Raw genomic sequence first — 12,049 nt, 5'->3', positions numbered from 1 at the left:
TTCGAATCACTTGTTGTAATCACATGAACTAGATCCATAAGGCTCGGTTGAGTATTCTCACTAATGATTGAGTTTGTCAGGGAACAAAGGAAGAAAGAGGCCAGTTTGGTGGAAAGAGTTGCCAAGATGTAGAGTGAGCGCGAGGTGGATAAAGGCCTCACTGAAAGTCAATGATTGTGGATCGAGGCTCTCCAGAAGCGAGTTGACAGTCAACAAAAATTGTTGACTGATCAATCTCTATCACTATCTAGGCAGCACGATGAAGGTTTGAGGGTTGAATCGAGAGTCTCTTTTCTCGAGAGCGACTTTCCATCGTCTTCTCGTCTTCAAGCTAAGTTACAAGATGACTTGGAGAAGGGGATGGATCGAGTCTTGCAAGAGACTGAATGTTTGGAAGCCAGGATCAGCTTACTTGAGGGTGATCAAGGATCCTCAAGGAATGTCGGTACTCTTATGGCTGAAAACGTCGAACTCCGATCCGAGGTCGACAGGTTGAAGGAAATGTTGGGTGAGCAAGACAGGTTGAATGAAATTTAAATGAAAGTGAATGAAGATGTAACACCCTAGGCAAATCCCACATCGGCCGTAGACAGAAGAGATCCTTGGTTCATAAGTAAACGCCCCACCTCTTAAATCACCAACGCATTTTGGGCTTAAAGATAGTGGACGAGAGGAGAGCTTCACAGTTAAGCGTGCTCAGGTGGGAATAGTAGCAGGCCTCCTAGGAAGTCTCCACCTGGGCAACCAAAAATAAATCCGTGAGTTCGTAGGCAAAGCGGACAATATTGGTGGTGTGGGGGGCCGAGCGTTACAAGTGATATTAGAGCTACTCCTATGCTGTTCGGGATGATGGGGCAAACCTCATTAGAGACGGTGAGTCCCCGGGGGTGTCGCGAGGTACACCTTAGGTGAATCCCACATCATGGATTGGATGGTAGGGCAAACCTTATCGTGGACGATGAGTCCAAAAGGGGGGGGGGGTGTTTGTAACACCCTAGGAAAATCCCATATCGGCCATTGATAGGAGAGATCCTTGGTTCATAAGTAAATGCCCCACCACTTAAATCACCAACGTGTTTTGGGCTTAATGGTAGTGGACACTCCGGTTCGTGCTGATGAAGTAACGGTTCAAGAGCCAATGGCTGTGGTGGCTCTTGCAACAACTGGTGTTGCAACTTCTCATGTGCCGAAGAAAAAGAAGAAGTGGCATGTCATCGGCAAATCATCAAGTCTCAGATGCCGAAACTACCAGTATCACAATGATTCACCCATTCTATACTTCAAATGGCACACCGACAGTAGAAGATGGGCAATCAGGCATGTTAACGGTGCTGACCTACTCGAGCTACTCCGATATGTATTCATTGTCACAATTTGACATGAATTACTTTAGAAGAGTTGTAGGAAGAGGCACTTATGACGAGAACTTGGAAGGTTGGTTCAAGCGCTTATTAAACAAAGAGTGGAAGAATGACTATCCTAACTTCACACTCAACAAGGGTAGATCATACATGCATCCCACTAAAGTGGACCCCAACACCGGCAAGAGAAGAAAGGCATGGAGATACAAGATGCCTGCAGACCATGGAGAGCCGATCTACCATGGTGAACCGTTCACTGCCAACATGCTATATGACTTTGTTGCATGGGAGTTCGAAAACGGCACGGGGAGGTGGTCATCCATTGTGAGATCATGCACACGCTTCGTTTCTTCGACGAACATGAACTGGCGGGTCTCGACAACGAGGATTTCTTAAAGCTTTACAATTCTCCTTTGTCCACGATGGAAGATGTTTGGAGGGACACCACTGACAAAATAGTTGAAAGTTCAACAAGTTCGTTCACTATTGTTTTGACAATCAACTATTGGATATTCGCCCCTTTCGAATATATATGAGACCGATTGAAGATGGAAGCTGAAGATAATACGAAAAGACTAATTGTAGAGCCCCGTTTTATTTATTTAGTCTTTTGTATTTTTCATGTTTATCCCGATGTATTTAATATAGCTTTCTTTACTTGTAATAATGTTTGGGCCTGAGGCCTTGTAATATGAGCCCATTGGGCCAGTTATAATGAAATACATGGGCATCGAGATGCACTATAAATAGTGCATCCGTCCATGCACATATCAATATTTTGAGAATATTGTTTACCTTATCCTTTCACCAACTCCCTTCTCCTTCTCCTTTCTTACTACAAGCGGTCCATAAAAAACCCCTACAAGATCCGAGATCTCGGTTTACATAAGAGTGATTTCCACTAGCTCTTGAGGAGATTGATCCAAGAACACGTTGGTTGATCCGTTTTCTATTTGTGACGTCACTTTTCCCTAGACACAAAGAACACACCTACATTGGGTAATTTTACACTTTCTTTGTATTTGTCACACGTAATATTTTTCTGCTGCGCAATAACTCTAAACAAATAAAAATGTATCAACTGTTGGTTATACATTTAGGTTCATGAGATCAGCAAATATGAGACACGATATCAACCTGCCGCTTATGGTGGATAAAATTAAGTAGATTTTGACAAAACTTTTCATTCATTTGATTTATTGTTCTTGTATACCATCTTTATTAAAACAGAGAAGATTTGTTGTCTTAAAATAACTTATGGGTAAGATGCTCTACTTGCTTATATTGATTCTAACTCACCTAAATGTTAAAATATATATCAACACTTCAGTTTTATATCTCATATTTGGTAGTTTTATATTTTCTTATGTTTTTTACTCTTTGTTTTATGTCTCGGTTATTTTAGCTGAAGCTTTCTTTTGGGCCTGGTGGTGCATACCTGGAGTGGGCTGTTGTATTAAACAGGTTGCTGATATATTGTGTTGGGTTCATGTTAGCAGGCCCGTTTGGTTCTGATATAAACAAGAGGTTGGTTGTAGGTTATGTGCATTCTCTTCCAGACACAAACCCTTTCACTCTTCTCTTAGTTTGTGATTGTTTTGTCGAATTCTTGTGTTTTTATTGTCTGGTTTGTTCTTTATTTTGCTATTGAAGATTGGTGGCTGGTTATTGGAGATTGTAACTTTCTTTTAAGAGTAATAAAAAGATTATATTGAGTTCTTTTCATGGTATCGGAGCTCTAAGGGCTCTGGTCGATTATTCGCTGACGTGATTCTGGTTCTTCCGCTATTAAGTCTAATAATTTAGGGTTTCTTTTGAATCCCTAGTTTTCTGTCCGATCGAGAAAAAAATCTGGAGTTCTTTGTTGCTGTAAATCATTTAAGGCGATTATCTGCTCTTGGATTGCTGCTTAAATCTCGGTGAGATTGTTCCATATCTTTTATTTTTGTCTTTACATTCTTTTGGCACTAGGCCTTTGGAGTTACTAGGCTAGTTGGACCAGATTACAGGGAGAGGCATCCCCTGTATTTTGTTTAGTTTGTTGATCTTTGTGTGATTCATGTTGTGTGTTTAATATTGGATGCTAGTAATCCATTGTATCTTCATGCAAGTGACTCTAGCACTCTAACAGTTATAATTATCAAATTAAAAGGGACTGATAATTACACGGTTTGGGCTAATGCTATGCTTCTTGCTTTACAAGTTAAGAATAAAATTGGTTTTATTGATGGAACTTGTGTTAAATATGTTGAGGATGATGTGCTTGCTAAACAATGGGATAGATGCAATTCTGTTGTTCTTTCATGGATCTTAAATTCTATTTCCGATAAACTATATCTAGGAAAAATGTTTTCTAAGTCTGCTCTAAGTGTTTGGCGAGATTTAAAAGAAACTTATAATAAAGTTGATGGGTCTGTTGTGTTTGGTTTATATCAAAAAATAAACCCTGTTAATCAAAATGGTAATTCTGTGGCTGAATATTATCACAAACTTAATACTATGTGGAAACAGTTTGATGCCATGGTTCAACTACCGACTTGTAATTGCCTCAGAAAAATTTAATGATTTTAGTCAATTAATAAAACTTATGCAGTTTTTAATGGGCTTAGATGATGTTTATCAATCTGTTAGAACGTCTCTATTAACCAGGGACCCTCTTCCTACTATAAAAACAGCTTTTTCTATCATTTCTAGGGAAGAGTCTCATAAGAACTCTAGTGGGACTTCTAGGTCACAAACCCAAAACATGGGGTTTGTGTCAAGTCTAATCAATCTTTTGACACCAAGAAAAAATTTAGCAGGGGGGCAAACCCCAATCTTAAATGCACATACTGCAATAAAATTGGGCACACTATTGAAAGGTGCTTTGAGATTGTTGGATATCCCCAAGGTCCTAGACCAAAGGGAAGTCAATCATTTAACCAGATGAATAAATCTCCTGTTTCTAATAACGTTATTCAAAATAAGTCGTCTGACCAGTCTAATCTTAGTTCAGGAACTTCTCTAACACCTGATCAGGTATCTAGACTTCTTAGTTTGCTGAATGAGAAAACAGGAGAAGGGCCTTTTAGTTCTCATGTTGGAGGTAATTGTCTTGGTTCTTTCTCTGCTAGTAGTTTTAGTGACAGAATTCTATGCTTTGCTAGTAACTTTCCTTCGTTAAGTAACACTGGTTGGATTGTTGATTCTGGGGCTAATCAACATATGGTTAATACCGAAAAAAAATATTTTTGACCAGATAGATGTATCTGAATATAATGTGTTTGTTAAACATCCGAATGGATCTAATGCTAAGGTGTCTAAACTTGGGAGTATTAGACTGTGTGACAATATTATCTTAAGTGATGTGTTGATTGTCCAGAGTATCATGTTAATTTGTTATCTGTCTATAAACTTGCTAAAGACAATAAAATTAAAGTAGTGTTTGATGAAAATAAATGTTATCTTCAGGATTCACTCACAAGGAGAGTCCTGGTGAATGGTGACCAGTTAGACGGTCTTTATTTCTGTGGTGGTGATTCTAGGTCTTTTAAGGTGTGTTTAAATAGTTATGATACTTTAAATACTTGGCACACTAGGTTAGGGCATCCTTCTGATAATGTTTTAAAAGTCTTGCAAACTGATTTGAATTTCAAGTTCCAAAATTATGATCATCTTTATGATGTTTGTCATAAAGCTAAACAACACAGAAAACCTTTTCCACTTAGTGATCATCAATCTAAAACTATAGGTGATCTTGTACATTTGGATATATGGGGTCCTTATAGAATTAAAAGCAAAGATGGATTTAGATATTTTTTAACTGTGGTTGATGACTATACTAGGGCAGTGTGGATCTTCTTAATGAAAAGTAAAGAGGAAGTTTTCTATAATATTGAAAGTTTTTTTATGTTGTTGAAAAATCAGTTTGACAAAACTATTAAGATCATCAGAAGTGATAACGGTTCTGAATTTGTAAACCATCAAGTTCAACATTTCCTTAGACAAAATGGTGTTATTCATCACACTTATTGCACTCATACTCCACAACAAAATGGTGTTGTGGAGAGAAAACATAGGCATCTTTTGAATGTTGCTAGGGCTTTACTTTTTCAAGGGGGAATTCCTCTTTCTTTCTGGTCTGAGTGTGTTCTAACTGCCGCATGTTTAATTAACAGGACACCATCATCTGTTTTAGAAGGCAAACCCCCCTATGAATGTCTGTTTGGTTTTAAACCCTCATTGTCACATTTAAGAGTTTTTGGTTGCTTGTGTTATAGTACAAATTTAAATATTACAAATAAGTTTGAAAGTAGAGCTGAAAAATGTGTTTTTTTGGGATACTCAAATCAAAAAAAGGGCTATAAGTTGTGGAGTCTTGATAACAAGAAAATATTGTTTTCTAGAAATGTAAAATTTTATGAAAATGTTTTTCCTTTTAAAAATAGTGTGTTTCAAAAATCTGTTGAGTCAAATGAATCCTTGTTTGTTAATCATTTGAACTTTTTCAATTTGTATGATGATGAAGCAACTAAAGAATCTTCAAATGAATTAAATCCCGATGATGATTTGGGGGTGAACATTGATCGCTCTAGTGAGGATCAGCAACCTAGTAGCAACTCTAGGGCTGACGATGAAACTGCAGGTTCTACATCTGGAAGTATTAGTGATGGCTCTAGTGGGGTAGATCCAACTAGAGTTGAGCGTGAAAATATAAACTCTTCTGAGGGTACTAGTTGTCAACCTCCTCTTAGGAAGTCAACTAGAAACACTGGTTTTCCAAGAAAACTAAGTGATTTTGTTGTCGAAGGGAAAGTTAAATATGGACTTAAGAAAGTGGTTAATTACTTGAATCTATCTTTTGAGAATATGTCTTTTGTGTCTAACCTTAATAAATGTGTTGAACCTACAAGTTATAAAGAGGCTTCGACAGATGTGAATTGGGTTAATGCAATGAATGATGAAATGCGTGCTCTTTATGGAAATAATACTTGGGAATTAGTTGGTTTGCCTAAGGATAGAAAAGCTATAGGATGTAAGCGGATGTATAAGATAAAGTATAAATCTAATGGTGAAATTGATAGGTATAAAGCTAGATTAGTGGCTAAATGTTATAGCCAGAGAGAAGGGGTTGATTTTGATGAAACCTTCTCTCCGGTTGTTAAAATGATTTCTGTGAGATGTGTTATTAGTTTAGCCAATGATTGGCCATTGTTCCAACTAGATGTAAATAATGCTTTCTTGTATGGTGATTTAAATGAGGAGGTTTACATGAAATTACCCGAGGGTTATTTTTCTAATGATGATACTCGTGTGTGCAGATTAGTTAAATCATTCTATGGTTTAAAGCAAGCTCCACGAATGTGGAATGCTAAACTTGTTAGTGCATTATGTGACATTGGTTTTGTTCAGTCTAAATGTGATCATTCCTTGTTTATCAAATCTGAAGGGTCTATATTTTTGGTGTTGTTAGTTTATGTTGATGACATTGTGTTAACCGGAAATGATTCGGCTGCTATTGAGAATGTTAAGCAAATGTTGAAATCAAAATTTTTAACCAAAGACTTAGGATTACTTAAATATTTGTTGGGAATAGAGGTCATAAGAACAGATCAAGGGGTCTATTTATCACAAAGAAAATATTGCATGGAGTTACTAGCCGAGTATGGCATGAGTGCGTGTAAACCGGTTAATACTCCAATTGAACAAAACTATGTTGTTATGAATGCTTGTGAAAAAGATAAGTCTGCTTTAAAAAGTGTCACCGGGTATCAAAAATTAATTGGTAAATTAATATATCTTTTCCATACAAGGCCTGACATTTGTTATGCAGTTCAGTTTTTGAGCCAATATATGCATAAGCCAACAAATGCACATTTGTAATTGGCAATTAGGCTATTGAGGTATTTGAAAAAGGCTCCTAGGATGGGAATTTTGTTCAAGAAAGGAGATTTTTTTGGTCTAAAGGCTTTTTCAGATTCAGACTGGGCAAAGTGTCTTGACACAAGAAGATCTGTTACCGGGTATTGTATATTTCTTGGGTCTAATCTAGTTTCTTGGGAAAGTAAGAAACAAGTCGCTGTTTCTCGCCCTTCTTCCGAAGCAGAGTATGCAATGTGTGCTTGTGCTGAGGAAGTGATTTGGGTTGCAAATTTATTAAAGGAGTTAAAAGTGGCCGTTGATGTTCCTGTTCCATTACACTGTGATAATTCAACAGCTATATCTATAGCTGCTAATCCTGTGTTTCATAATCATACTAAACACTTTGAGGTTGATTTTTTTTCTTACGAGAAAAGATATCTTCTGGAATGTTTAAGACTGTTTCTATTAAATCTGAGCAGCAACTTGAAGATATTCTTACAAAAGGATTACATGTAATTCAGCATGATTTTATGGTCAAAAGTTTGGGACTAGTTAATGTGTTTTGGATATAAAACTGGGGGGGGGGGGGGTGTTAAAATATATATCAACACTTCAGTTTTATATCTTATATTTGGTAGTTTTATATTTTCTTATGTTTTTTACTCTTTGTTTTATGTCTCGGTTATTTTTGCTGGAGCTTTCTTTTGAGCCTGGTGGTGCATACCTGAAGTGGGCTGCTGTATTAAACATGTTGCTGATATATTGTGTTGAAGGCCCAGTTGGGTTCATGTTAGCAGGCCCGTTTGGTTCTGATATAAACAAGAGGTTGGTTGTAGGTTATGTGCAGCCGACATAATTCTCTTCCAGACACAAACCCTTTCACTCCTCTCTTAGTTTGTGATTGTTCTGTCGCATTCTTGTGCTTTTATTGTCTGGTTTGTTCTTATTTTGCTATTGAAGATTGGTGGCTGGTTATTGGAGATTGTAACTTTCTTTTAAGAGTAATGAAAAGATTATATTGAGTTCTTGTCACTACATGCTTTAAAACATTTTCACGACCTTCAATTTTTTTCAATTTTTTCTTGGTGATACCTTGTTGTCTGATGGTATAAACATCAACATATTTCTTCGTCTGAGTATGTGGTGTGCTATAGGGTATCACCATTGCAGTTGCTGAATCGTTGCTTTGTATTTTTCTCATTGATTACATGTCTCTTTTAACTCGTGAAAGAATAACTGCTTAAATTAAAGTACTTTGTTTTCTCAAACTTAACTCATTTTTATATATGACACTAAGTTAATTCTGTTACATTTCCTGAAAATATATGTCAACATAAATTTACTGAACAATAAACGCTGACCAAGATTTTTTGCATCAATGACTGATGTCATTAAAACTCGGGAATGTTGATGATGATTCTCCATAAGTTATCGTTGATAGTTCCTCCCCATACACAGTGGGACTGATTTTCATTTGAACTGTAGAGGGAATGTGCGACATACGTATGGTTTCTAACTCTACATATACTTCTTTCATTGTTGGTCTATGCATTCCCTTAATATTTAAACATCGCATTGCCAAGTTAGCTATACTTAGAAGCTCGTCTTTGGTACCCTCTTTAATCACAATTGCATCAAAGATAGACATAACTCGTCCTTCATCCATGACTGACATAAAGTGTGTAACTAAACTTCTCCTTTCACCAACTCTACTTTTGGAAATTGGCTTTTCTCCGGTTAACAATTCAGCCAAAACAACTCCAAAACTATAAACATCACTTTTTTCAGTGAACTGGTTAGATCGATAATACTCGGGATCAAGGTAGCCAAATGTACCTTTAACTAAGGTAGTCAAATGTGTTTGCTCTACTGTGACCAACCGTGAAGTTCCAAAGTCGGAAACTTTGGCTCTGTATTTGTCATCCAAAAGTATATTGCTAGTTTTGATGTCTCTATGGTATATTGGAATGGAAGTTGCTGAGTGCAAGTAAGCTAGTGCTCCTGCAACCTCTGTAGCTATTTGTAACCTCATGTTCAAAGAAATTGGAAACTCGTTAGTTTCTTTGTGAAGCCGATCATATAAGGTACCATTCGGAATGTATTCTGAAACGAGCAGCGGCACCTCTATCTCTAAGCAACATCCCAATAGTTCGACCACATTCCTATGGTTGACTTGGGAAAGAATTACCACCTTATTGATGAACTGTTCTAACTGGTTTTCATCAACCTTTTTTGATTTCTTAACAGCCACAATTCTTCCATCCACCAACATGCCTTTATAGACCGTACCTTGGCCTCCTCCTCCAAGAATCCTGTTCTTATTAAAGTTGTCAGTGGCCTTCTCCAACTCACGTGATGTGAAAAGTATTGTTTTATGACTTTTATCAACTAAAGACGGGTCAACTTCTTCTTGATGTTTTAGAAGTAATCCACCGTTGCGTTTAAAAAATCTCTTTCGTCGCCTCCTTTCTTTTGTTTTCTTAATCACCTTGTACAAGAAATAGCTAATTGCAACCAAAAAAAGTACACCCACGCTTATACTTACACCTGAATGAAGCCAATACAAAGCCAACCGTTAGTAAGTAGACTAATGGCTAGCTGAACTTCTCTAATTACGTCTTAATCTGTTTTGCAGTTTCTAAAAAATGCTAATTTACAAGTACACATAATTAAATATTTGCAGAGTGGTTTCATATATTCTTCTATGTGTTCCAACTTTCTTTTTATCGCACCGTACGCTAAAAAAATTTATAACGTTGAAAATTTATGTTGCCATAAGATGCAACTAATTAGAGCTTATGGAAAAATCACAAATCAAATAACCATTTCTAATAAAAGACACTTAGCATTGTGCATTTTTTTATAGAACGAGAAAGACAGTGGAAACATTTTATTTTATTTTTTTACATTTTCCGTTTTTGTATTAAAATTTGAGTTACGATTTTTATTATTAATTTTTCATTATTTTTAGAGTTTTTTTTTCCTACAACTCCTTCTCAGCCTTTTAATTCATTTTGTAGAATAACTAAAGAAGTTAATAATAAAAAACTTGACCCACTACTCGAAGTTAATAAATTTATTTTAGAGATGAAAAGTTCTATTTGTCATCTAGACCTCCAACACTTTTAAATAACCGGTTTTGTAACTTTATTAAATTGGTAGTTTAATTATTTATTTGATTATGTCTGTTAGTTATAATATATCTGGGGCTTAATTTATTTCATTTAAATCGTTGCGAATAAAATTAATGCTTCGGTCACAGATGTTACCCATAAACAAAGATATTCCTATCTAGTATTTTTGCTTCCATCCTATTTCAACATAAGTGTTGTACTCATAAAAATGTTTGAATATCAAAAGTAGACTGTAAGACTGACTGTGTGAATCTTTTGAATTCCAGCTGATCGATCACCACTTTGATTGTTCATAATTAAAATCTGATCGTTCGAATATAGGGTGTAAAATTTTTAAGCATGAAGAAATTAAAGACATTAGAATTACACCCAGTGAAGTTCCTTCTCCTTTAGGAATACAAGTGATGAACTTCTGACTGAGATGTCCATTATCACCGTCATATTTCACTTCCCAAAACAATTGTTTCTATCCCTAAGTGTAACACTATGACATGCCGCATAACAAGCTGCGAGCACACTATCATTTTCCATCACAGTAGCCATACCACAACCCTCAAAAACAAATATATTGTGTTCTTTGGAAAAGAAGAAGGGGCTCCCACCAAGATCGACACCCATAATCTCACTGCTATTCAGAACAGGGTTTTGGCAATTAGTGGTCTTAAGCGAACTAACAGTGACTGTTTGATTTTCCGAACTCACGCCCAAGAGTTCCAAGTGGTTAAGTGCAGATAGATATGGCTTTGAGGAGTGGCAATCAACTGTGTACCATTGGTTAAGAGAACAGCTCGTGCCAATTCCAAAAGGGTATGGAATCCTCACACGCCCGCATGTATCATTACATCCTGTCTTGGCATATTTTGGAGTTTCTATTGAAAGGGAAAAGAGAAATTAAATAGCAAGTCTGAAATAACTTCGTATTTGTAATCAAGGATTGTAGCAAAAAATGTATAAATTATATAAATGTGGTTTTGGCCAACGCCGTATAGCGGGGCGCATAAAATAGAAACACACACACATATATATATATTGATATATATAAATTAAAAATAATTATTTAAAAGTTTTTTAAATTTTCTTTTTAAAAGGAGTTTTCTATTGATCTCATCCCAATACATACATACATGTGTGTGTGATTTTAATCAAATAAAAATGAGTTCCAAAAAAGGAATATGAATTAAAGAAAACTAGGACTCGATAACATTTCGTAATTACTATGAATAAAGTAATTACGCTACTGCAAAATACAAATGAAATTAACGTGCTAAACATGAGAACCAAGTAGAGTAATTATATATACAAGTAGAGTAATTATGTAATTATATCGTTACTCTACGATATAATTACATAATTACTCTACTTATATATATAATTACTCTACTTGATTTTCATGTTTAGCACGTTAATTTCATTTGTATGTTAACCCTCCCCTATATATATATATATATATATATATATATATAAGGGTGAGTTTAAGTAAAAAAGATATAGTTTTCTATACAGAGTAAAAATAGATATATGTAATTAAATCTAGGATCTAGTTGTTGAGATTAGTTTTTTTTTCCAAAATACTTAATAGTTTCTTAATTATGGCTCGCCCACATAGTTTCACATACACATAATTTCCTAACTCAAAACTCGCGCATTTCAGTCTAATATAGAAACTATCTAAACCAAAGGTAGTTACCCCCATCCCCCAATCGCATCATGCGG

The 12,049-nt window shown here is 35.9% G+C and overlaps 1 protein-coding gene and 1 pseudogene across 1 annotated transcript; one reads left to right on the top strand and one right to left on the bottom strand.

Moving 5' to 3' along the window:
• Positions 1-12,049, bottom strand: part of LOC143631128 (wall-associated receptor kinase-like 6 pseudogene) — a 42,998-nt pseudogene that overhangs the window by 18,938 nt on the left and 12,011 nt on the right.
• On the top strand, positions 1,088-8,446 carry LOC143631129 (uncharacterized). Its single transcript, XM_077099978.1, has 11 exons — positions 1,088-1,317; positions 1,394-1,685; positions 2,767-2,888; positions 3,449-3,884; positions 3,955-4,112; positions 4,223-4,379; positions 4,812-4,895; positions 5,268-5,479; positions 5,789-7,108; positions 7,235-7,610; positions 8,357-8,446. The coding sequence occupies exons 1-11, from the start codon at positions 1,088-1,090 to the stop codon at positions 8,444-8,446; spliced, it is 3,477 nt and encodes a 1,158-aa protein (XP_076956093.1).

This window comes from Bidens hawaiensis, unplaced genomic scaffold (genome assembly GCF_021521415.1).
Source record: "Bidens hawaiensis isolate Kalapana, Puna unplaced genomic scaffold, B.hawaiensis_p1.1 tig00005944_1, whole genome shotgun sequence".
Taxonomy (NCBI): Eukaryota; Viridiplantae; Streptophyta; class Magnoliopsida; order Asterales; family Asteraceae; genus Bidens; species Bidens hawaiensis.
This window is presented reverse-complemented; position numbering and strand designations above follow the sequence as displayed.